Here is a 23,675-nt window from a genome sequence, read left to right as displayed (position 1 = left end):
TGAAACAGATCCTAAGCTGGGCCCCAAGGCATCCTGGAGTTGTGATGGCAGATACAGAAAAAGGTTTGGCAGGTTTTTCTAGCCATACTTGGGGAGAGAGGAGGCTTAAAGAAGGGATGGGATTACTGTTGGAGGTGCCTGCTGCCATGACAACTGGTTGATGATGGAGCTGCTCAGCTCTTATCCTGCTTCTGTTTTCTCTACCAAGGACAATGGTCTTTGGACTGGGAAAGACAAAATAAAAGTGGCTAACAGAGAGCTAATAGTGGAGATGAGTAGGCAAATAGTAAGGGAGGTCCTAGCTGTCTTTGAGGACTTCAAGTCACCTGGTCCAGTTGAAGTTCATCACTGTCTGACTTCAAACAATCTTAAAGAATGTGTGAAGCTCAAAGGATAGGAAGAAGAAGAAGAAGAAGAGAGAAGAGGAAAGAGGAGGACGAAGAGGAAAAATCAAAGCTAAAAGTGCTCTAATCATTATTGATTAGAGAAATGCAAATTAAAGCAACTCTGAGGTATCACCTCATATCTATCAGATTGGCTAACATGACAAAAAAAGGAAAATGATAAATGCTGGAAGGGATGTGGGAAAACAGGTACACTGACTCATTGTTGAAGTTGTGAACTGGTCTGACTATCCTGGAGAGCAATTTGGAACTATGCCCAAAGGGCTATAAAACTATACATGCCCTTTGACCCAGCAATACCACTACTAGTTCTGTAGCCTAAAGAGATCAAAGAAAAAGGAAAAGGACCTATATGTACAAAAATATTTATAGCAGCTTTTCTTTTGTGGTGACAAAGAATTGGAAATTGAGGGATTGCCCATCAAATAAGGAATGGCTGAACAAGTTGTGGTGTATGATTGTTATGGAATACTATTGTGCTATAAGAAATGATGAGCAGGATGCTTTAAAAAAAACCTGGGAAGACAATGTGAATTGATGCAAAATGAAGTGAACAGAACCAGGAGATCATCGCACACAGTAACAGCAATATTATAATGATGATCAACTGTGAAAGATTTAGCTGTTCTCAACAATAAAATGATCTAAGACAATTCCAAAGGATTCATAGTGAAAAATGCTGTCCGTCTCTTGAGAGAGAACTGGTGAACTCTGAGTGCCGATTGAAGCACACCTTTAAAAATGTTCTTTATTTTTCTTGCTTTTTTCCCCCATGATGCCTAATAAGGAAATATGTTTTGGATGACTTTACATGTATGATTAATATCTTATCATTTGCCTTCTCAATGCTTGGGGGGAGCATTGGAGGAAAGGAGAGGATTTGAAATTCAGTTTAAAAAAATGAATGTTAAAAATAAAAAAATTAAAGGAAAAAACAAGAATGAGAGAGAGACTGCAGGGATTGAGAAGGGCAAATGTTCTGGTTTTCAAAAAAAGGGAAGAGAAAAGAAGTCTGCAAATTGTGTGTGTTTGTGTGTGTGAGAGAGAGAGAGAGAGAGGGAGGGAGAGAGAGAGAGAGGAAGAGAGAGAGAGGAAGAGAGAGAGAGGGAGAGGGAGGGAGGGAGAGAGAGAGAGAGAGAGAGGAAAAGAGAGAGAGGAAGAGAGAGAGAGAGAGGAAGAGAGAGAGAGGAAGAGAGAGAGAGAGAGGGAGAGAGAGAGAGAGAGAGAGAGAGAGAGAGAGAGAGAGAGAGAGAGAGAGTGAACTTGACTGATACCTGACCAAACTCTAGAAGGTATTAAAGGGATGGCTAGTGAACATCAAGAAAAGATGATGATCTCAAAGAGTCAGCATGATTCCATCAAGAAAAAGTCATGCCAGCTGAACCTTATTTCCTTTCTGGATAGGGTTCCTAAATTAGGGGAATATTGTAGAGGTAGTAGATTTTAGTAAAATATTTTATAGAGTTACGTGCTATTTTTTATGAAAAAGATGGAGAGATGTGGACTAGACAATCATTCAGTTAGGTGGATTCAGACTTCGTTGAATGATTGAACCCTGGTCCCCTTCTGGCTAGAAATCCATGATCCTTGGGAAGTCTAGAAGCGATAGCTGGAAAACCACTTGCCGGTTCAATTAGGAAGGGCATCCTTTGTCAGGTGAGGACTGGCTTTTGAGATCTCCTCCAATCCCAACATTTTATGAGTCTGCATTGTGGCTCTGTACAGTCTGTCCCACCCCCCTGACGAAGTCACAACCCTAAGCCCAAGTGCTAGAGATCTGATGAGGAATCTATACCAAGAGGGCATGTGCCCATTTGTCACGGGTCATAGACTGGGTCATCGACTGTCTCTGGAGCATTTGCTCTCATCTTCCACCCTGCTTTGGGCTCCTAGACCCCTCCGACTTTCCTTATCTCTTTCCACATTTGAAACCACACCTCGTCCCCCAGGTCAGCCAAGCTTAGCAGCAAGGAGTAGAGGGGAAAGCTCTGGATTCTAGAGTCGAGAAATGAGGGACTCATTTCCTTCTAATTCTAAATTATGGGGTCATTGGTTTAGAGAGAGAAAGGACCTTAGGGATCATCCAATCCAACTTTTCTGCCTGATTTTAGGGATCAGGAAGGTGAGGTCCAGACAAATGACTCTACCGGGGCCAAACAATATGTAGATGAGGCAGGATTTGAACCCAGGTCCTCTGACATCAAATTCAATATGCTTGATTGTATGAAGATCTTAAAAATTGAGACCCAATCATTATAACATTTTCTTTTAAATGCATGAAAGAGAACAGAGAGAGGTTCCCAAAAGAAGCAGAGGGGCAGCTAGGTGGCACAGTGGAGAGAGCACCAGCCCTGGACTCAGGAGGACCTGGGTTTAAATCCAGCCTCAGACACTTAACACTCACTAGCTGTATGACCCTGGGCAAGTCACTTAACTCCAATGGCCTCCAAAAAAAACCCAAACACAATAGGAAGCATAGACAAGTAGGATAGTTTTGAAAGTAATCTATAGAATTTATTTTATACTTATTTTTAAGAAGCAAGCTGTATGGTATAGAAATTCCCAGTCTCATGTAGAATCCTCTTTTTAAGTTCTGCTGTGTGTAAGAAAATGCTTCTTTATTGATGTTTAAGTTCAAAATAAAACAATTAATTAAAGTTAAGGTCCAAGATCACAGAGAAGTCGGAGGTTTGTTGTGGAGGGGAAGGAGGCATTATTTATCATCACCATCACTAAGATTTATGTAACATAAAACCACTTTTCATGTGTTTTCTCACTGGATTCTCACAATAGTCCCATGAGGTAGGTCTATGATTATCTCCATTTTGCAGAAGAGGAAACTGAGACTGAGAGATAGGAGAATAAATGGAAGGGAATAAGCATTTATATATTACCTACTATGTACCAGGCACTGTGCTAAGTAAATGCTTTTACAAATATTATTTCTTTGAGCCTCGCAACAACTCTGTGAAGCAGGTGCTATTATTATTGTTCCCATTTTACAGTTGAGGAAACTGAGGCAAACAGAAGTTAAGTGACTTGCCCAGGGTCACATAGCTAGGATGTGTCTGAGGTAGGATGGGAAGTCAGATCACATTTCACCTGGTTCCTAGAGCTTGGATCATGAAGCCACCACCAACATGCCGCTATTCAAAGTCATGCAGCTCTAATCTCTAAGGATCTGTCAAAGATCCTGCCCCCACTCCCTCCTAAGAGAATCTGTCCTGGATCCTGCAGCCAGAGAAAGCTCTCACGGATTTCTGAAGGGTTGGCTGAAGGGTTCTAAAAGGCAGGAGGCTTGGGTTTTTGGCTCCACTCTGCTATTTACTCATTATGTGACCTTGAACAAGTTCTTTCCTGCTTTGGGGGCCTCACTTTTCCCATGCATAGAGTGGGTCAAGTTATTTTTCCACTGAGTAAAGCAAACAAAAAGTCTTGTGTGACTACAGACCTCACAGGTTACTATGAGGAAAGTATTGCACCAATCACAAGAATTTAATCACTGAAATGATAATAACTCACTTTCCTATTATACTTTCTTTATAGTAACTTGTGAGGTATGAAGGCTACACAAGGCTTTTTGTTTGCTTGTCCAGGGTCACTTGGAGAGGATATATCAGGGACAGGATTTGAATTCAGATCTCTTCAAGTCCAAGACTCTTGGCATATCACAACTTGTAAGACAGTTTTCTGTGCACAGTGTCTTTCTGCAGTACAGAAACAAGTGAGCTTAGGATCCAGTAAGAATAATTAGCTAAAACAGACATTTTCTCACCTCTCAGCTATAACCCAGGTGAGCTCCTCCCTGACCCACCTGGTAGCAATCCCCCCCTCCCTCACCCCCACTCCCTCCCTAACCCCTTACTCCCTCCCTAACCCCCCCATAGCAGCATTTAAGGGGACGGCATATTTTATACTCCTGGTCCCAAATATATACATTGTTCCTTAATCCTCTGCTGTCTCTGTCCTCTTAGAGATAGCAGTTATGTGTCTGCCCCAGGAGATGCCTCAGTTTGGGGGGGTGGGGAGGGTAGGGGGGAGTGTCCCTAAATAGGAAGCCCATTGAGCCTGATGGAAGAGTCATCAGTTAAGACAATTATGGAACCTTGGGATCAATTACAGAATCTTAAGAACTCAGAATCTTTTTGCTCTAGAACTTTATTCTTTTCCCAGGTCTGTGTACGTACATATTTTCAGGATATAACCCCCCACCCTCACTACACCAAATCACACCCTCTCCTGGGATGGGAAGTTGGGTAAGGACAATCTTGCTCTTCCTAATTTACAAATGAGGACCCTGAAACCCCAGAGAGATTAAGTCACTTGCCCAAGGTCACACAGTGAGTCAAGGACAGGGTCTAGATGGGAACTCAGGTCTTCTGCTCTCCCACTCGGGCCACCCCTAGCCCAGGGCTCTTCAACAAAGGCGCGGGCAGGGTAAAGCACAAGGGGCCATCATACAATGGACATTCAGTCCAAGCTGGTGGATTGTTTCCCTGAACAGCTGAGAAAGCCAGCAGGATCTTTGTCCCTGCATGAAGCAGAGAGGGAGCAGGAGGCACCTCAGCGTCCCTCTGTTGTGTCTTCCCCATCTCATGCTCAAGGCCACCTCTCTTGGGTCCAGCTGCTCCCTGCTCTGGTCTCTGTCCTCTTCCACTGGGCCCTCTAGCCCAGGAGGGTGGGGTGGGGTGGAGGCATAGAAACAACCCCGCCCATTTTAAAAGCAAAGGCAGCACAAGGATCATTACCCTCGTTTATACAGATGAGGAAACTGAGGCTCTGAGGCATTGAGGGACTTCTCAATCCAAGATCATATGGGTAATAAGTGGAAGAGCCTAGATTCGAAGCTGGGTCTCTCCTGGCTCCAAGGCCAATGATCTTTCCATGATACCACTCTTCATGTCCTTCATGTAACACCTGGAAATTGAGCTTCAACGTCCTCTACTGGGGTGGGGGGAAGAGAGCACGAGCCAACTGGGGCTCCGGGGCTGACCTCCATGACTATCACATCTTTGTCAACCTCAGAACATTGAGCCGGACAGGCAGGAAGGTGGCGCTGGCTGCGTAGGGAATCTCCCTCAGGACTCCTTCCCATTTCTTTTCCTCTTCATCGTACCTGCATGAGGGGTACAGGGAGCAGAGAAGAGAGGTAGATGCACGTTAGTTAGAATCACAGAACCTCAGAGTTGGAAGAGGCCCTGGACACCATCTGGTCCAACCGCATCCATAAGAGAGTACCCCCTATGACACGCGGTCATCCAGCTTTGGCTTGAAGACTTCCAGGAGACCACTCTACCCCCTTGGGAGGCCCAGTGCACTTGGGCACAGCTCTAAGTGGCAGGAGATTTTTCCTGGCAACGAGCTTGAATTCTCCCCCTTACAACTCTACTCAGTGCTTCTAGGTCTGCCCTCCAAGGCCGAGCAGAGCACACGAATCCTTCATCCATACACTAGCCCTTCAAATATGTGAAGCCAACAATTGGACCTCCCCAGGACCTCTTCCCCAAGCTAAACATCCCACTTTCCTTCAACTCATCTTCATGCAGCATTATCATCCTCCAGTGTTCCTCATGCTGTATTATCTTGTGGTGCAAATAGTTGTTATTGTTTAGTCGTTTCAGTCCTATCCGACTCTTCCTGACCCCATTCGGGGTTTTCATGGCAAAGATACTGGACTGGTTTGCCATTTTCTTCACCAGCTCATTTTTCAGATGAGGAAACTGAGGCAAACAGGGTTAAGTGACTTGCCCAGGGTCACACATCTAGTAAGTGTCTGAGGCTGGATTTGAATTCAGGCCTTCTCGACTCTAGGCCTGGCATTCAATCCACTGTGCCACCTACCTGCCCTTGTAATGCAAATAGTCCTCTCCTATTTTATGTTTTCTTACATTTGGATGTTTTATTATTAGCTTTTCTTAGAGCATTTCTAGTCAACTAAGGAAGATATCCTGCCAGATGAAAGACAGAAGCCTAAACTATAAGGAACCTAGAAGAGACAGGATAGAAGGGTCTGGAAGAGCTAAGCTTAAGTCCTAGCTCTGACATTTAGTAGCTGCGTAATGATGGGCAAATAATTTAATCTCTCTGAGCCTCAGTTTCCTTATCAAAAATGGGCATAATAAGACATATACTTAACTCCCCAGGTTGTTGTAGGTGCCAATGAAATCATGGTTGTTCATAACTTAAAGATTACTTGAATTTTAGTAGGGGACTCTGTAAGATCAGGTAACCATTAAGGGCCAAAGAAATGGCGTACTAATGGCAAGATTTCAAGCATGATGGAAGGTCATTAACCGGGGAAGGGCCTCATCTTCAAAGAACTGCTATTCATACAGTACTTTAAAGTTTGCATTTGACCCTTACAAGAACCCTGTGAGTTAGGTGCTATTATTATCCCCATTTTATAGATGTGGAAACTGAGGCTAAGAGAGGTTGTGACTTGTCCTAGGGTCACAGAGCTAGCGAGTAACTATCAGAGCTAAGATTTGCACCTCTGCATAGGTGCCCACTCTGCCCACCAGATGTGCCCCGGGGTTGTCAAGTCTACAACTGTAAGGCTTCTCCGGGGTCATCTAGGTGAACCCCCCTATTTAACATAGCAGAAAACTGAGGCCCAGGCAAGTCACACAATGAGTCATTGACCAAGCTCAAGTCCCCTGACTTGTTGACCAGGACTCTTTTCCTTATACTCCACTTTAAACAAGTTCATGATGTGAAAATCCTGATTTTATAACCAGAATAGGCAGCAAGATGATGCCATGGATAGAGCGCTGGACCTGGAGTCAGGAAGCCCTGAGTTCAAATCCAGCTTCGGATACTTACTAGCTATGTGACCTTGGGCAAGTCATGTAATCTCTGTCTCTTATTTCCTCAACTATAAAATGAGGTTAATAATAGCTCCTACCTCCCAGGATTATTGTAAGGATAAATAATATTTGTAAACCTTAAAATGCATGCCAGTTAGTTTAAAGGAGCAATATAGGGTGGGGTTTGGGGTTCCTTGTGGGGAGCTCCCTAAAGACATTAATTTATTGAACAATCTAATTAGTTATGTATGGAAAAATTGAAATTTTATGATTTTTAAAAGACTTTTAAAGTAAGGACTCACTCTTCTGATGCTCCATCTTATTGAGGGCATAAGCATGGTAAGGCTGAGCCAGCAAGACCCAAGCTCCGGGTACTTTCACTGGCTGTCACCCATCTGTAGAATGCTCTTCCTCCCCATCTCAGTGTTCTGGCTTCCCTGGCTTCCTTCAGCTTCTAACTAAAATCCCACTTCCACAGGAAGCCTTTCTTGATTCCCCCTTAATTCTCAGTGCCTTCCTTCTGTGGATTATTTCAAATTTATCCTATAGACACATAGCTTATTTTTATATTGTTCTTTGAATGCTGTCTCTCCCATGCAATTGTGAGCTCCCTGAGAGCAGGAACTATCTTGTGCCTTTCTTTACATTCCCAGACTTTATTTAGCACAGTGCCTGGCACTTAATAAATGCTTATTAACTATGTCCACGGATCCTTTCCATCTCTGACATTCTGGCTCTTTCCAGTACTGACATTTCTATGATCTATCTATATTCTAACATTCTTTCCAGTTCTGAGACTCTATATTCAAAGTCCTTTCCAATTCTGACATTCTTTGTTCTATATTCTAGGGACCCATCTGACTGCGACATTCTCTGAATGAGTCAATCACTGAATATGTGAGGAAAGGGACTCCCGTTCTGGCTGCCTGCTCAGCTTGGTGCCAGGGGATGCTGGCTTCCATTTAATTTAATTCATATTGCATTCCATCTGCCTAGCCCCAGGAGAAAATTTCAAACCTTCCAAGATCCCCTGTGGCCCCACCCACCCCATCTTACCTCCATATGTCATTAAGCTCTGTAGGCACCAGCTCGCCTGACTCAGTTTCCAGGGTAGCAAAGCCCCCAATGGAGTAGAGAGTCCCAGCCAGGCTAACCAGACTAAGTGAACTGCGTTCCTGGGGAAAGGCCAAAAATGGCTCCCACCTGGTGGAAGCATAGAGAAAATTGAATTTAGAGCTGAAAGGGACTTTAGATGCTATCTTTTCCAGCCTCCTATTTTTCATATGGGGAAACTGAGACCCAGAGAGGGAAAGGATGTTCCAAGGATTATACCAATAGTAAGTATCCTAGCAGAGTCAGGATTCCAACACAAATGCTCTAATTCCAGAAATTCACCAAAGGACAGAGGGTTGGTCCTTGCCTAGATCCTGTTCCCTAAGCTCCCGGGATACCCCAGCACAGGACAAATGACCAGAAGAAGTAGTTGACCCCATTTTGGGGTCAGGGGGTCAGGAGGCAACCAGAGATTCACTCTCATCACCCAATGGTGTTACTGGATGCCACCAATCCCTAGGATCTCCAACCCAGAAGTCCCACCCCCTGGGAAAGCTCATTCTTGTGGTCCTGTCTGCTGAAAGGTCTGTGCCTTGGAGCTCAAAAGGAGACTGTCCCCAAAAGGCCCAGAGACACAACAAATCCCACAGCCCAAGGGTAGGAGGCAGAGTTTCAGGTCTGCGCACATGGCTCCCAGCTGGATATCCATCCCCTTTCCCTCTTGGGATGCTGCCTGGGCCATACTTGTTGTCTGCTATGTTGTACACTTCCGATGAGCTGGTCAGCCCTGTGTTGGTGACTCCAGCCACCACATAGATCTTGCCATCATGGACAGTGGCCCCAAACAGGGATCGGGCGTTCTGCATGGGGGCCAGCTCCTTCCACTCAAACTTCTTGGGGTCATAGACATATGTCTTATTCAGGCACTTCCTGTGGGAGAGAGAAGGTGCCTGAGCCACCAGGCAGGAGCCAAATTGGATGACTCTCTGACCTTTGAGCTTCCCTGCCCGGACCTGACTTTGCTCAGGCTAGTACCTGCGCCCAGAATCTCCTCCCTGCTCTTTTTCAGGGGTTAAATTCCTAACTCATCATTAAAGTCCAAATTAAATGTCACCTCCTCTAGGAAGCCTCTGCTGGTTCATTTGGTTGATAAGGACTTTGTCTCTCAGACCTCTCACAGCTGTCTTTTCTTGCACTTGTACAGTTATGTGTTTATAATAACTTTTATTGGTGTCACATCCTCCTGCCTACTAGACTGAGCTCCAGGAGGGCACCGATCAGATCTCATATCTTCACCAAGGCCGCACAGGGTTTAGGACACAGGTGCTGAAGAGGTGGGCTGGGGGTGGGAGACAAAGGAGTTCTCTGGCTTCGTAGGCTCCTCAGACTGGAAGGGATTCCTGAGGGCATCTTGGGCTGTTCTAATAGTCAGCCTGGCCTAGAAGCTAAAAACCTGGGAGGCAGTCAGGGAATGGGCCTCCAGGAACCAGGCAGGAAGTCTAATGGAAACCAGGCAGTGGGCCTAATGGGAAATGAGACAGTGGCAGACCTGACAGAAACCAGGGTCTGAGTCTTTAGGAAACCAGACAGCAAGACCGCCTCAGAAAGTTCTGTCTCCTTTCTCTGACCTCTGCCTTGGGTCAGGCTGGTTTCCCTGTCCGAGGTCACCCCAGGCTGGTGTCTCTGGGTTAGAGTTGAGTCAGGAGAAGCAGGGCCCCTATCATCTGCTTGGGCTCTTAAGGATCCCACCCCCTCCCCCTAATACATACACCCGATCCATTCTTTTCCTCCCCATCTTCTCATTTTCTCTTACAGCATTGCTTTCTTTAGCCTCTTAGTCCAGAACCAGCAGGGAGTGACCTGTACCTCACCCTTCCCCACTTCTTCAAACCTCCAGGGAGATGGGGACCACTGGCCTTCCTATCTGGAGAGAAGGACCCCGGGTTCTCAGGGCAGCCTATCCTGGGCACTCACAACCAGGGAGGCCAGAGAGCTCTACTTAAGCTCTACCCTAAGCCCTTGCTGCTGTTAGAAGCTGCAGCCTCCGGCTCTTACCGGTCACTTCCTTTGCCCCCGATGACATAGATGAGGTCCATGTAGGATACCACAGCATGGCCATAGACCACATAGGGCAGCGGGTCTGACTCACCCCATTTAAATGACCTAGAGAAGAGAAGGAGGGCGCAGGGTCAGTACTTCATCTGCTTAGCCAGGATCTCCGTGCAAGCCAACATCTCAGGACTTCTCTTCCTTCAGACCCAGGACAAACCCAGCTCCAGTTTCTACAGGACTTCAAGCTTTCCCAACAACCACCGAGAAACAGAAGCTTAGACTTGCCCAAGGTCACATGGCTAGTCCAGAGTGGATCTTGAACTCCAGTGGCCTGACTCCCAGCCCTAGGTTCATGCTGGGGGACTGTCCTGGAGCAGACTGGCCAGCTAGGCCACTCTTCTCATCCCTGCCTAAGCCAGGCTGAGGCAGGCCTCTGTAGTTCCCTCTTACCTCCTCTCTGGTTTCCTATGTCTTCTCCATCCTTCCAGGCCCAAGTTCAGTCCCACCCTTGATAGGAAAATTTGTGCCCCACAGCCCCGAAACTTTGAAGCCCCCCAGGCTCACTTCCACCCTGATCTCTCCCCACCATGAAGGCCAGTGTCAATGCCTCGCCCTGGTTTCTACAGTGTCCTTTCTTATTCTCAGACTGTTTTCTCTGGTGTGAGTTCTGTCCCTGGCTCATCCTAGGTCTACTTCAGCTCTGTCTCCCCCAGCTATAAGAACTCTGCCTGCTGCTCTCTATCCTGCCAACTATGAGCTCAGACCCAGGTCTAGTCCTCTATTGCCTGGCCCAGACTGGGCCCAAGTGGGAGCCCAGGCTGTGAGTTCCTTAGGGCCAGAGTCCATCAGCCTTGTTCCCAGTTTCTGGCCTGAAAGATGAATAAAGGTTGGTGTTGGTGTGGTCACGGCCCAGTACTGCCTCAGTTTGGGGCGATTCCACCTGCCTCTGAGTCAGGCCCAGGCCAGAGGAGGCAGGTGCTACTTTATTGCAAAATTCTGAGGTCTAGTTTTGCTTCTTTATAGCTACAGGCGATTTTATTCTAGGAAAATTGTCCTTGACCGTTTGGATTTTCTTAGGTCTCCTGTTACCTTCTTTTACCTTCTTTCGGGTTGGGGAGAAGAAGACGGCACCATTACTTAGCAAATAAGTGATTCCATGGGAATCATGGAATCATGGGATTCCCATGGACTTGGTTTTAAAAATCTTCTGGTAAAGTCTGGGCAACTCTGGGCTCTTCAAAGCTGTGGCAATGGAACCCAAGCTTGGGCAGGTCCTACCAAGCTCAGTTCTGGGCCCAGCAACGGACTAGTCTGGTCGTCAGGTTGCTGAGTGTGGACAGTCTCATCACCGCATAGCTGGCTAAAAGGAATGAGTTTGGGGAGACAAATCACCTCTTGAGGGCCATCTACTAAGGTTCCAACTGGAAACCAAACCACAAATTTGACCATATCCTAATCCTAATCAACATTACCCTCAAGCCAGTCCTAGCCTCAATCCAAACTCCAATCCACTCAAACCCTAACCCTATGGGGTCCCACAGAACATGTCTAGTTCTCTCTTCTCCATGACAATCTTTTTTAGATTATATTACACACACACACACACACACACACACACACACACACACACACACACACAATTTTCCCCCAATTACATGTTAAAACAATTTTTAACATTAAAAAAAAAGTTCTGAGTTTCAAATTTTATCCCTCTCTCCCTCCCTCCTCTCCTCTTCCCTAAGACAGTAAGTAATCTCCAAGACAATCTTTAAACCATCTAAAATCACTTATCACACTCCCTTATGTCATCTCTTCTCCAGGCTGAACACTTCCTTTTCTTTCCAATTCGGACTTTTAATAGCTGCGTGACCCTAGGCAAATCACTTAACCTCTCACTTTTCTCATTTGCTTCTAAATTCTCTGTAGTATGGTTTCTGACCTCATCATTCAACTGAAACTCCTCTCTCCAAAGTCATTAATGATCCCTTAATTGCAGAATCTAATAGTCTTTAAAAAAAAATACTCCTCCTTGATTTCTCCACGACCTTTGACACTCTTTATCACCATGTCCTCTTAAATACTCTCTCCTTTTTAGGTTGGGGTTTTTTGGGGTTTTTTTTGACCCTGTTCTCCCCTGGTTTTCCTCCTCAGTCTCCTACTCTTTCTATAGCTTGTATGTACATAGTTATGGGGCAGCTAGGTGGCTACGCAGAGAACTGAGTTATGGTTTCCATTACTCTCCCTTACCCTCCCCCATCCCTCTCATTCCCCCTGCCCCTCCCCCATGACTCCCTTACAGTCGGTCATAGCACATCACTGAGTCCAGGCTCTGCTCTCCCTCCTTGAGCTCTTTACCACCCACGACGAAGATGGAATTCTCAGCCTCGCCCAAGCCAAACAGACAACGTGGGGAAGGTAGGGGTGGCATGCCCATCCACTCAGAATCCAGATGGTCAAACTGGAGGGAATGGAACAGAACGTGAAGGTGGGGCTTTGTCCCAATCCTGACAGCCAGTCAAGCCCTTCCCACAACCTGCCGGAGGGTCCCTCCTCCCCCCACCCCCATAGTTCTCTCTTCTCCGCAATTGATTCATGCTGTGTTAGTGGGCATGGAGGAACTAATGGGGGTCTGCCTCCAGGTAGGCTAATGTCTTTCGGAGGGCTTAGAGACAGAGATCATATACCCTCCCAGCTTCTCCCCTCCCCAACACTTTTCTACTCTAAGCATTTCCAGTTCCTTGAAAGAGATGGTCTCGTCTTTTTACCACACAGATCTCTTATTTCTGGTCTCCCTCCACCTTGTCAATATCTTTTCCCAACATATCTAGAGCTCCAAATGGAGTCTGACTAGAGCAAGGGAAAGCAGGACTATTGTCTCCTTTGAGATTCACATTAAAAGTTCTATCCCAAACTCACTGACCCCTTAACTTCATGGGCCACACTTTTAGTTCTGAAGACAAACTTCATTCCCCTTCGAGTTAGACTAGGCTGATCTCTGGGGCCATCCCCACCCTCCCTGCCCCTCTAAATCCCTCTAAAATGGAAGACAGCTGCCAGAAGCCAGTCCTGGTGGGGAAAAGGGCTATTTATAGCTCCAGTTTGAGGAGGAGAGGGGTGAACAGATATGGAGCTCAAGGAAAAGATATGGAAGAAGTGGGAACTTTTCTGGTAGCTGCCACAGACTGAAGATCCATGGAGCTTGAACTGATAGCCTAACTGGGGTCAACAGCCCTTATGCTGTGGATATGCTACCACCTTTAGCCAGACTCCCATTGTCTTAAGTGTGGGCCAGTGCAACATATGAAGGACTGTCTTGTGGAAGGGGGATTAGAGGGCTGGGACAGGAGTGACAGGTGAAAGATAGATTTCAGCTCAATATAAGGTGGGACCTTCAAGATTATTAGCTCCGGTCCTCTTGTTTTTCAGGTGAAGAAGTCCAGGTGCAGAGAGAAAGGGGACTTTTCCAAGGTCACACAGCTAGCAGGCAGCAGTACTAGTATTCAAACCCAATACTCCTTCCAGATGTTCTAGAGGAGTTTTCTGTTTGCTTACCAAATCCTCAGAGGTCCCTTCCAGTTCACAGAGACTACAGTTGTTACAGGTTAACAGCTCTCTAACTGGCCTCTCCTCCTCCAAGTTTCTCCTGTTCTGATCCATTTTATACATCACAGCTGTCTCCAACACCCAGAGTTACTCACCAGTCATCCAAAGTGGCAAGAGGTCTGAATTTGGAGTTCAGAGAATCTGGCTCAAAACCACAGCATTCTTTTTTTTTTTTTTTACTATGTTGTTACTATGTAGCTTGCTATGTTACTATGTGTTTTACTGTGTTGTTAGACAGGCCCCTGTCTCTGAGCCTCCAGTTTTCTCCTCTGTAGAACAAGGGGGTCAGATTAAGCGGCCTCTATTGTCCCTTCTAGCTTAACCCCCACGATGCCGTGCTCCTTAGAGACCATCTAGTCTAATTGTCAGCTACAGCATCAGTGCTCCCCAACCCCACCAGGTACCTGTAGGAAGTAAGAACTCATAGGATCCTCCTTATTGTCCTCATTGTAGAAAAGGCCCCCAGCCACAAAGATCTGGTTCTCTTTGGTCACAAGGCTGACGTGGTTCTTGGGAATCTGAGTGGACAGGGAAGCAAAGTAACACTCATTGGTCCCAGGGTCATAGGCCACAGCCCCTGTGTCACTGATCATGAAGATGAGATCCTGCAGGAACATCCCAAAGCGCATGGTGTCGTTGAGTATTCCAGGGATGATAGTGTCCTCGTCGGCCTCGTCTGCTTCCTTCTCCCCAGCCTTCTTCACTTTCCCAGACGGCCCTCCCGTGTCTACTCCATTGACCATCCCAGCTCTTTCCTTCCCAGATGGCTCTCCTTTCTTCTTCTTCCTTTTCAGAACAGTCATCTTCCCTTCATGGGAATCCTTGACCATCTGAATCTTGCGGAGTAGCTCGGGACGGGCCCTCACCAGTGGGTGCTTTTCCACTCGGCTTTCAAGGTAGTCTCGAGGGAGAAGGCGGAAGCGGATGCTCTCGAAGATGGTGGGTAGGGCCTGGCGTCGGACCTCCTGGTCATCCCCAGTGCTAGCCCACTTCATCACGGCCTCAAAGACTACCTCCTCCTTCTCCACATTGAGGCTGTCACTAGAGATGACGGCAATGAGCTCGTTGGCAGAGATGCCATAGAAATCTTGGTCACGGGAAATAAGAGGGAAGCGGTCACAGATGAAGTCACGGGCAGCCACGGCCAGCCGGGCGCAGTCCAGCATGAGGCCAAGACGGAAGACTGCCAGGCAATTGGCGAGGCAGAGCCGCTTCTGTAAGAAGGAAACACAGATGGTGAAAATGGATGGAATCTGGAAAAGATTGGCTGCCGCAAAAAGGTCCTGAACATTGTCCTCGTTGAGATCGATCTCCGAAGTATAGAGGTAATGTAGGACCTTGCCCATCACTTCTGGAGACACCTCCTCCAGGCTGATCTCCTGGATTGCTTCTGAGTCCTTGAGGAACAAGGCACGGAAGTAAGGGCTACAAGCGGCTAAGACCAGTCGGTGACACGGGAACTCCTGGTCCTTCACCTTCACAACACAGTCCAAGAACTTGCGATGGTCTAACATGTCCTTCAGTCCATCCTGGAGGAGGGTCTGCTGGTAGAGTCTCTGTTCTTCTATTTGGTCCAAAGTCTGAGCCATGGTGGTCCTCTCCTCAGCCTCAGAAGGTGAGGAATGGGATCAGTACAGCAAGAAGTCTCCCAAATTCCTCCTTCACTTTGGACCCACTGGATTTGGAACCGGGGGACTTTGTTCTGTCACTTGTTATCTGTGTCACCTTAGCCAAGGCCCTCTCTTTCTCAGATCCTCAGCTTTCTGTTCTGTTCTGTCAAATAAAGTAGATGGATTCAAAGATGACTTCCAAACTCCCTTTTAGCTCTCTAGTCAATGATTCTATGAACCAGAAAGAGATACCTTTGCTTTTAGAGAGCCATAAGAGCTCTGAGGATGTAACCCCCTGTCTGTCTGTCCGGCGGTCTATCCACTTGTCCGGCTGTCTCAGTGTTAGACGTGGCTGGGACAGATATATATAGCAGGAGCTGGGTGGAATCTGGGCTGAGGCTGCATGTAAGCTGATCTGCCTTGGATATGATGAGTGGGGCACAGGGACAGTTGGGGGTGGGGTAGGGGGACCAAGACAGCTTGGCTTCCCCTCCTCCTCCCACCCCATCCCCCCATTCTGTTCCCTGGAGACTCTGGACCTGAGTCAGTCAACTGTGAGTCAGCCCCAGCGACTGATGGGGGCTGAACCCTAGAGCAGGACAAAGAATCCCGCTCCCAGACCTCGGGACCAGAGCAGTGACGCCGTTTGCGATGAACCAAAAACTGCCTCATTTCTAAATTGATCTAAGGATGTGGCTCCGTTTCTCCCTTAGCTCGGCTTGAAGGCTCCTGGGGGCCATGGCAAATGTTCCCTTAGAACAGGTCACCTTTGAGGAAAAGGGTGGCCTTGCGGGAAAATTCTGGGAGGGAAATTTTGAGGAGAAACACGAAAGGGATAGGGGTAGGGAGGGAGGTCCCTGCCCTCTGGACCCTTTCCTAGGGTGGAGCGAACAGCTGTGGCCTAAATCCCTGGATACTTGGTCACAGGGTGTGGCCTCCTGGGGAACAGCCAGCTCTGTGCAGACTAGGTGATATCTGACCTTGGCGATCCACAAGGTGGTCGCGAGTAGGTGCCTTAAGGGCTCTGCAGCTGTTCCTAGATTGTGATGCTCCACCTATGTGGGTTTTCTAGGCGGGAGGAGAGAGAGAGCCCAGCCTCAGAACTGATCACCATCCTGTGGGCCTCCTGGCCTCAAGGCAGGGGGTCCAGGGTCAGGACCCATCAACGGATGGTCTCCATTCTAAGACAAAAAGAATGGGGTTTCTGGCTGCATGACCTGGAGAACACATTCTATACTTCCATTTGCCCTCTTAGGATCAATGATTTAGAGCTCGATGGGGCCTGAGGCATTCCAGTCCAGCCCCATCATTTTTGCAGATGAAGAAACCCCAAGTGACATTGCTTGCCCAAGGTCACATAGGTAGTAAGGGGCAGAGTCAGGATTCAAACCCAGGTACCCTGGCCCTGAATTACATCCCCTTTCCATTACCTGGCACTGCCTTCTCTGCACTCTTCACATGGATCAGTGCAGAATGTATTGCCACCTACTTCCTACTGGGAAGTTGGAGTCATAACAGGCAAGCTCTTTGAACAAGTGGGAAGGATGTATTTTGGTCTTCAAGGAGGCCTTGGCCTGAGAAGGCAGAAACAATCCTGTCCTTTGGGAACCCCAAGTCTAAGGGTGGCAGGACCAGGACACTCAGTCATAAAAACCCCTCACACTGATGAAATAGCTCTAGTTTTTATTTATTTATTTATTTTTATTAAGCACCTACTATGTGCCAGGCACTGTGCTAAGCACTTTTACAAACATTACAAACATTTGGTCCTCACCACAACCCTAGGAGGTGGGTACTATTATTATACTAATTTTTGTTATTCAGTCATTTTTCAGTCATGTTTGACTCTCTGTGACCCCATCTGGGGTTTTCTTGGCAAAGACACTGGAATGGTTTTGCCATTTCCTTCTCTGGATCATTTGACAGATGAGGAAACTGAGGCTAACAGGGTTAAGTGACTTGCCCAGGGTCACACAGCTAGTAAGTGTCTGAGGCCACATTTGAACTCAGCAAGATGAGTCTTTCTGACCCCAGACCCAGAGCTCTTTCTACTGCAACACTTAGCTGCCCTGTCCTCATTTTACAGATGAGGAAACTGAGACAAACAGAGGTTAAAGTAACTTGCCCAGGATCATATAGTTAGTATGTGTCTGAGGTCAAATTTGAACTCAGATCCTGACTCCAAGTCCAGAGCTTTACCCACTGTGCCGCCTAGCTGCCCCATAAAGGCTGCTATGCCAGCTGTGTGTGGACCCAAGGAATCTATGGTCCACCACTCTCTCTCCCCCAGGCTCCCCAGAGGGCCTCCCCCAGGGCCCAGTGCCTAGACTCTTGCTCCCCTGGCTTAGATCTCAAGGGCCCAAGATTAGCTTGTCCCAGAAGTGACAGGGCCTACAGCTGAGAGTTAAATTTAGCCCCTCCATGTACTGACAGGCTATGATTCCCCCAGTTCCACATCGTCACTCTCTGACTCACTTGTTTTTATCCATAGACCTGGGGGGAGGAGGGGCTGGTGCTGAATCACAATCCCTTTCTTTCTTTGACATCACCTAAGAGAACCAGGTCTGTTCCTATTCAGGTTGTTTGATGGGCCACTGAACCAGAATCATAATTCAAAAAGGAAGGAGCCAGAGAAATTATCCAGTCCAATCCCTTCATTTTACAGAGGAGGAAACTGAGGCCCAGAGAGGGGAAGGCATTCGCCCAGCATCCTAGGAGTGGTAGTGGCAAGGCCAATACTCAAACCAAGTCTTCTGATTCTCAGTTCAAGCTTGTCCCCTGATATCCCCGAAACACAGCTCTGTGCTTATCTCCATCGGTATCTCCATCTCTCCCTAGTCCAGGCCCTTCTTACCACTCACCCAGGCTATTGCAACAGACTTTTAACGGATATTTCTCAAAGTAGCCTCTTCCCAGAAGTCTTCCCTCATCACAACCCCTAGTCTTCTTCCTGGGGCCTCCCACAGAGCTTTATTTAGCCCTCTCTATTACACTTATCCAGCTGGTTGTTTTTGTATGCACTGTGAGTACGCCTACTAGATCATGAACACCCTGAGGGCAGGAACTGAGTCTAACCTAACTTTTCTAGTTTCTCCAAGGCACAGTGCTCTGAATATAGCAAGGACTTATTATACCTGCTTGTTGAAGTGAATTTAAAAGGTTTACGGCCACTAAAGCAGATGTGGAAGCCAGAACCACATTGACAGGATGGTTGGTTTTTTTAATTACAGACTGGTCTCCAAAGGATTAGACAAGAGGAAATTGTGAGTTTCAAAAGGTCAGCCAGGGAACCTGGAAGTCAAGTCCACACTGAGTTTTGTGGCCAGATCAGCACCAATACCCCAAAGAGCGGCCTTGGGCACCCAGCCTAGCCAGAGTGGTAGCACTTGGATTTGAATTGGGTGGGACCACGTTAGGTTAGAGACTATTCTGTCTACACCTATTCTTCCTACAGCCTGAGATGGCATAAGGGTGAACATACTCCATCCTCAGCTATTGGGGAGGAGGAATGTTTGTGCTTTTGTTCTTGCTGTCTCTTCAAAATAAATATCCTTTTGCAAAGGCTTAAAAAAAATACTTTTAGGATTTCTGATTTCATCGGCATGCCCTTTACTGGTGTGTGTCAAGGCCCCTCTGTGCCTTCATAGTTTTTCATAAGCTTCAGTGAATGAAAAATCAAACACCTGGTGGTCCCAAGGTAGACTGGTCCTCAGATGACAAACACTCATGCTATCGCCAGGCCTGTAGGACAGGCTTTTCCAGGTGAGAGGAAGCTGCCTGAACTTGAGCACCATTGGCCCAAAGCTGGAGTCACCTCCATGGCGTGTAGGGCGTCAGAAGAGGGCTTTGGTGGAGAAATCATCAGATTAACCTTCCTAAAAATGCCACTTTAATCATGACGCTCACTGTACAAGACCCTTCAACCATCTCCCACTGCTTCTGGAATGATGTGAACCAATGAGCCTAGTATTCTAGGTCTTCCTCTTACCTTCCCAGCCTTATTTCCCATCATTCTCCCCTTAAAATTTAAGCTTTGGCCAAGCTGAACCAATCACCATTCACTCCATATGTCCATACTTTTCTTGCATCTGCACATTCTTCCCAATGCCTGGAATGCTTCTCCTTTTGCCTATCTTTGTATATCTGAATCCTGCCTTGACTCAGCTCACATGCCTTCTATTCCAGGAAGCCTCTGGGATTTCCTGAACTGGAAGTAATCTCTCCCTTCTCAAAGCTTTGATAGGGCTTTGTACTTCTCCCAGGATGAAACCTTGGAGCACCTTTCAGCCCAGCACCAGTATGGTTCCTGTGTTATCTGTCTACAAGACTGTGAGCTCCCTGAGGGCAGGGTCTGAGTCATATTAAAAGCAGTCTTACTTTCAGGAGTATTTTAAGGTTTACAAAATGCTTTCCTAAAAAAACAAAACAATGGGGCAGCTAGGTGACGCAGTGGATAGAGCTCCACCTTGGAGTCAGGAAGACCTGAGTTCAGATTCGACTTAAGACACTTCACACTTACTAGCTGTGTGACCCTGGGCAAGCCACTTAACCCCGATTGCCTCACCAAAACAAAAACAAACAAACAAACAAACAAAAAAAACCCAGCCCTGAGAGGTAAGTAGTGAAAAAAATATCACCCCAATTTGACAGATGAATTAACAGAGTCTTAGAAAACGGAAAATATTTGTCCTAAGTCTCATAACTGCCAAGTAGAAGACATGAACCCAAGTCTCCTGAGTGTGAGCCCAGGGCTCTTTCTTTGCTATTTATTATTTTGTTATTTTTCATAGCAATGAATTCCATGCACCTAGCAGATGCTCAATAGACAATGGCGAATTTGAAATGAGTTGTTGAGCAAATTTCACACCAGTGAGGTAGCATAGTGCGTACAGTGCTGGGCCTGGAGTCAGAAAAACTTGGATTCAAATTCAACCTCAGACACTCATTAGCTATATAATCCAGGGCAAGTCATTTAAGCTGTCTGCCTCAGTTTCTTCAATCGTCCAATTGAGATAATAGCACCTCCCTTGCGGAATTATTGTGAGGACCAAATGAGATAATATTTGTAAAGCACTTAGCACAGTCCCTGGAACATAGTAGATGCTTAATTAATGCTTGTTTCCTTCCTTCCTTTTTTCCTTCCTTCCTTTTTTCTTTCCCTTTCTTCTTTCCTTCCTCCTTCTCTCCCTTCCTTCCTTTCTACCTTCCTACCACTACCTTCCTTCTTTCCTCCCAATCCAATCCAATCTAACAAACATTAATTAAGTGCCTTCTATGTGCCAGGAACTGTGCTAGGCACTGGAGATACAAAGAAAAAATGAAAAAAAATATTCTCTGCCCTCTAGCAGCTTACATTCTAGGGAGGGAGACAATAAGATAATAGATACTATGTACTTGCTCATTTAAGGAAGGTAAGAGCACAAGGAGGGGGAGTCAGGAAAGGCTTCCCATTGGAGTGAGCACCTGCTCTGAGCCTTGAAGAAGCTAAGAGGCGGAGGCTGGGAGGGAATGCATTCCAAGCATGCTGAAGGCATGGAGGTGGAAGTTGGAATGCCAAGTTTGGGGATCAGCAAGTGGCCCAGTTGGGTGAGAATACAGAATGCATAAAGAGAAAAGATCAGCTGTGATGAGATTTAAATGCCAAACAGAATTTTGTATTTTATACTAAGTGCAATTGCTGTTCAGTTGTTTCAGTTGTATCTGATTCTTTCTTACCCCATATGGGGTTTTCTTGGCAAAGATAATGGAGTAGTTTGCCATTTTCATCTCCAGCTCATTTTACAGATGAGGAAACTGAGGTAAACAGGGTTAAACGATTGTTTAGGGTCATACAGCTAGTAAGTGTCTGAGGCCAGATTTGAATTCACGAAGATGAGTCTATCCACTGTGATGCCTAGCTGCCCATTAAGCAGAATATGGAGTCACTAAAAGTTTCTTGAGTAAGGGAGTAACACAGTTTAACTTGAGACAATTATTCTGGCAGCTGTATAGAGTTACAGATACAAATACTCTGTAGATGTTACAGAGAAGGAAACAGGTCCCAAGAAGGGGGTAGTGATTTGCCCAAGTTCACATAGGCAGCAAGTAAGAGAAGAGTTGGGAATTCAAACTGAGATTTCCATGTCCAAGTCCAGCTCTCAGTCCACTTCCTAATTATGTCTCATTTCTTGTCTCTGGGCTTTGAGTTCCCCATTCATCAAAGGAACGGGTGGGAGGAGGCAGTCCCCAAGTGTTCTTCCAGCTGTGGTGGTGGGTCTGTTAAATGCACCTTGCCTGTCCTGCTCCTAATTATGGGTGAAGGATCACTTCACCAATTCTCCATTTCCTTACCCCCACCCCACCCATAAGCCATTCCAAATAAAAAACAGATGAAGTGCTTTTACTATCCCACCACCACCAGCACCACCACCACATGCCTGCCCCATGCTCAAGAATAAACCCAGGTTAGGAGTCCCAGAAACCTCAAGGAAGAAATAGGCTTTCACAAGGTCCAGGATTTCATATAAAAGAATTTATTTCTCTTCTTTCCTCTGCCTCAATCACACATCTGCGGTCTCTTTGCCAGGGGCTCTGCACTCTGTACTGGGCAACACAGGTCCAAGGCTCTGGTCTGCGGGAGGGGGCTGGCACCTGGAGGTCCAACCCTACTTGTTCCATCCAGATATGTTTCCATGCTTCACTGGACCACATTGCCAAGGGATGGTTACAATAGGTATGTCAACGTGCTCGTCGGACACCAGAAGAGATGGACGAGGGAGGGTAGGGAAAGGGCAGGGGCACAGAGACCTAGAATAGAACGACAGAATCTCTCCTCTCTGTCTTCTCAACCAGAACTTATCTAGCCTCTGCTTGGAACCTTTCAGCAATGGAGAACCCACTACCTTCCCAGGTGTCCCATTCTACTTTTTTGTGACATTGGGAGCTCTTTGCTTCCAGAAATCTGTCTCTTGACAACTCCCACCATTACTGATCTCAGATCTGCCCTCTGCAGCCACACATTCACATGATAAACCTTAGAATACTTGAAATCAGCTATCCTGTCCTGCCTAGACCCTCCCAGTTCCTTTCATTTGCTCCTCACATGGCATGATTTCCAGTCTCCTCCACTTCCCGGTTACACTCCTCTGGCTGTATTCCAGTTTTCAATGTCCTCCCTAGAATGGGGTGCTCAGACCTGAACACCAAATTTCAGATGTGTTCTGAGCAGGGCACAGGACAACAGCACTTTGCTCACATTCTGAGCAGAGCCTTTCTTAATGGTGCCTTAGATAACTAGTTTGGTTGTTTTTGTTGTCCTGTCATTATTGACTAAACCCCCTGTCCCAGGTCTTTTTCACATGGAGTTTTGTCTATCCACTTGAATTGATGGGTGCAGAGAGTGAAAGGCTCTAGCCTGGGTTCCAGATGCACCCTCTGGCCATGACTGGGATGGATAAAGGAGTAGGGACTCATCATCTCCAACCAGTCCCTTAATGTGTAGATTTGGAGACATAAGTGACCAAAGGGAGGAAGAGGAAGAGAAAGTTCATTTTCAAGGATCCAACCTTGACTTGGAGTGTGGAAAGTCTCTCCACTGTCCCTCCAGTGAAATAGTGAGAGAGAGAAAGTAGTGAATACTGAATCATACAGAACCATCCCAGTTCTTACACTTAGGGACCTGAAGCAAGTCATTTCAGCTCTGGGTCTCAGTAAAATGGGAATAATAATTCTTGCATTATTATGCAAGCTCCCCTCTATGAGATGTTGTGAGGAAAGCATGGTATAAACCTTAAAGTGCTCTATAAACATATAAAATATTGTAACATTATTTTTGATGAGATACTACAGATGTTGGTAGTGGGGATTCTTTCTTGGGCATGGATGGGATGAGATGACTTCCGATGACTGAGGTGATTTCTAACACTAAAATTCCGGTTTGTGGGGGTCAGTGGTGAGGAGACTCCTACCCCCAGGTCCCAGGGACACTCAGGCTCTTATTGGCTGGCAGGCTCTTCTCTGCTCTAGCTAGGAAGGCAGGACGAAGAGAATAAAAGTATCAGAGGCTCAAAACATCAATTCTGCACCTTTTTGCCAGACCCTCTGGCTGACTGCCTCAACCCTTTCCCAAATTTCCCCAAACACAGGTGAAATCTGAAACTAGAACATAA

General features: G+C 46.6%; 1 protein-coding gene across 1 annotated transcript; it reads right to left on the bottom strand.

Moving 5' to 3' along the window:
- Positions 1-4,996: 4,996 nt before the first annotated feature.
- On the bottom strand, positions 4,997-15,507 carry KLHL40 (kelch like family member 40). Its single transcript, XM_027836832.1, has 6 exons — positions 14,323-15,507; positions 12,613-12,773; positions 10,319-10,426; positions 9,008-9,193; positions 8,267-8,413; positions 4,997-5,520 (listed from the first exon to the last, which is right to left on the bottom strand). Exons 1-6 carry the CDS (start codon positions 15,505-15,507, stop codon positions 5,409-5,411), a joined length of 1,899 nt encoding a protein of 632 aa, XP_027692633.1. The 3' UTR covers positions 4,997-5,408.
- Positions 15,508-23,675: the final 8,168 nt, after the last annotated feature.

This window comes from Vombatus ursinus, unplaced genomic scaffold (assembly GCF_900497805.2).
Source record: "Vombatus ursinus unplaced genomic scaffold, bare-nosed wombat genome assembly UNPS02014820.1, whole genome shotgun sequence".
In the NCBI taxonomy this organism is placed as follows: Eukaryota; Metazoa; Chordata; class Mammalia; order Diprotodontia; family Vombatidae; genus Vombatus; species Vombatus ursinus.
Note: the sequence above shows the minus strand (reverse complement) of the source record. Positions and strands in the feature narration are given on the sequence as shown.

Coding starts and splice junctions, on each gene's coding strand:
- KLHL40 (XM_027836832.1), bottom strand. CDS start 15,507: ATGGCTCAGACTTTGGACCAAATAGAAGAACAGAGACTCTACCAGCAG. Junction 9,194..10,318: donor GGGGGCAAAGGAAGTGACCG/GTAAGAGCCGGA, acceptor TCTCTCCCACAG/GAAGTGCCTGAATAAGACAT. Junction 5,521..8,266: donor GAGCTTAATGACATATGGAG/GTAAGATGGGGT, acceptor CCCCTCATGCAG/GTACGATGAAGAGGAAAAGA.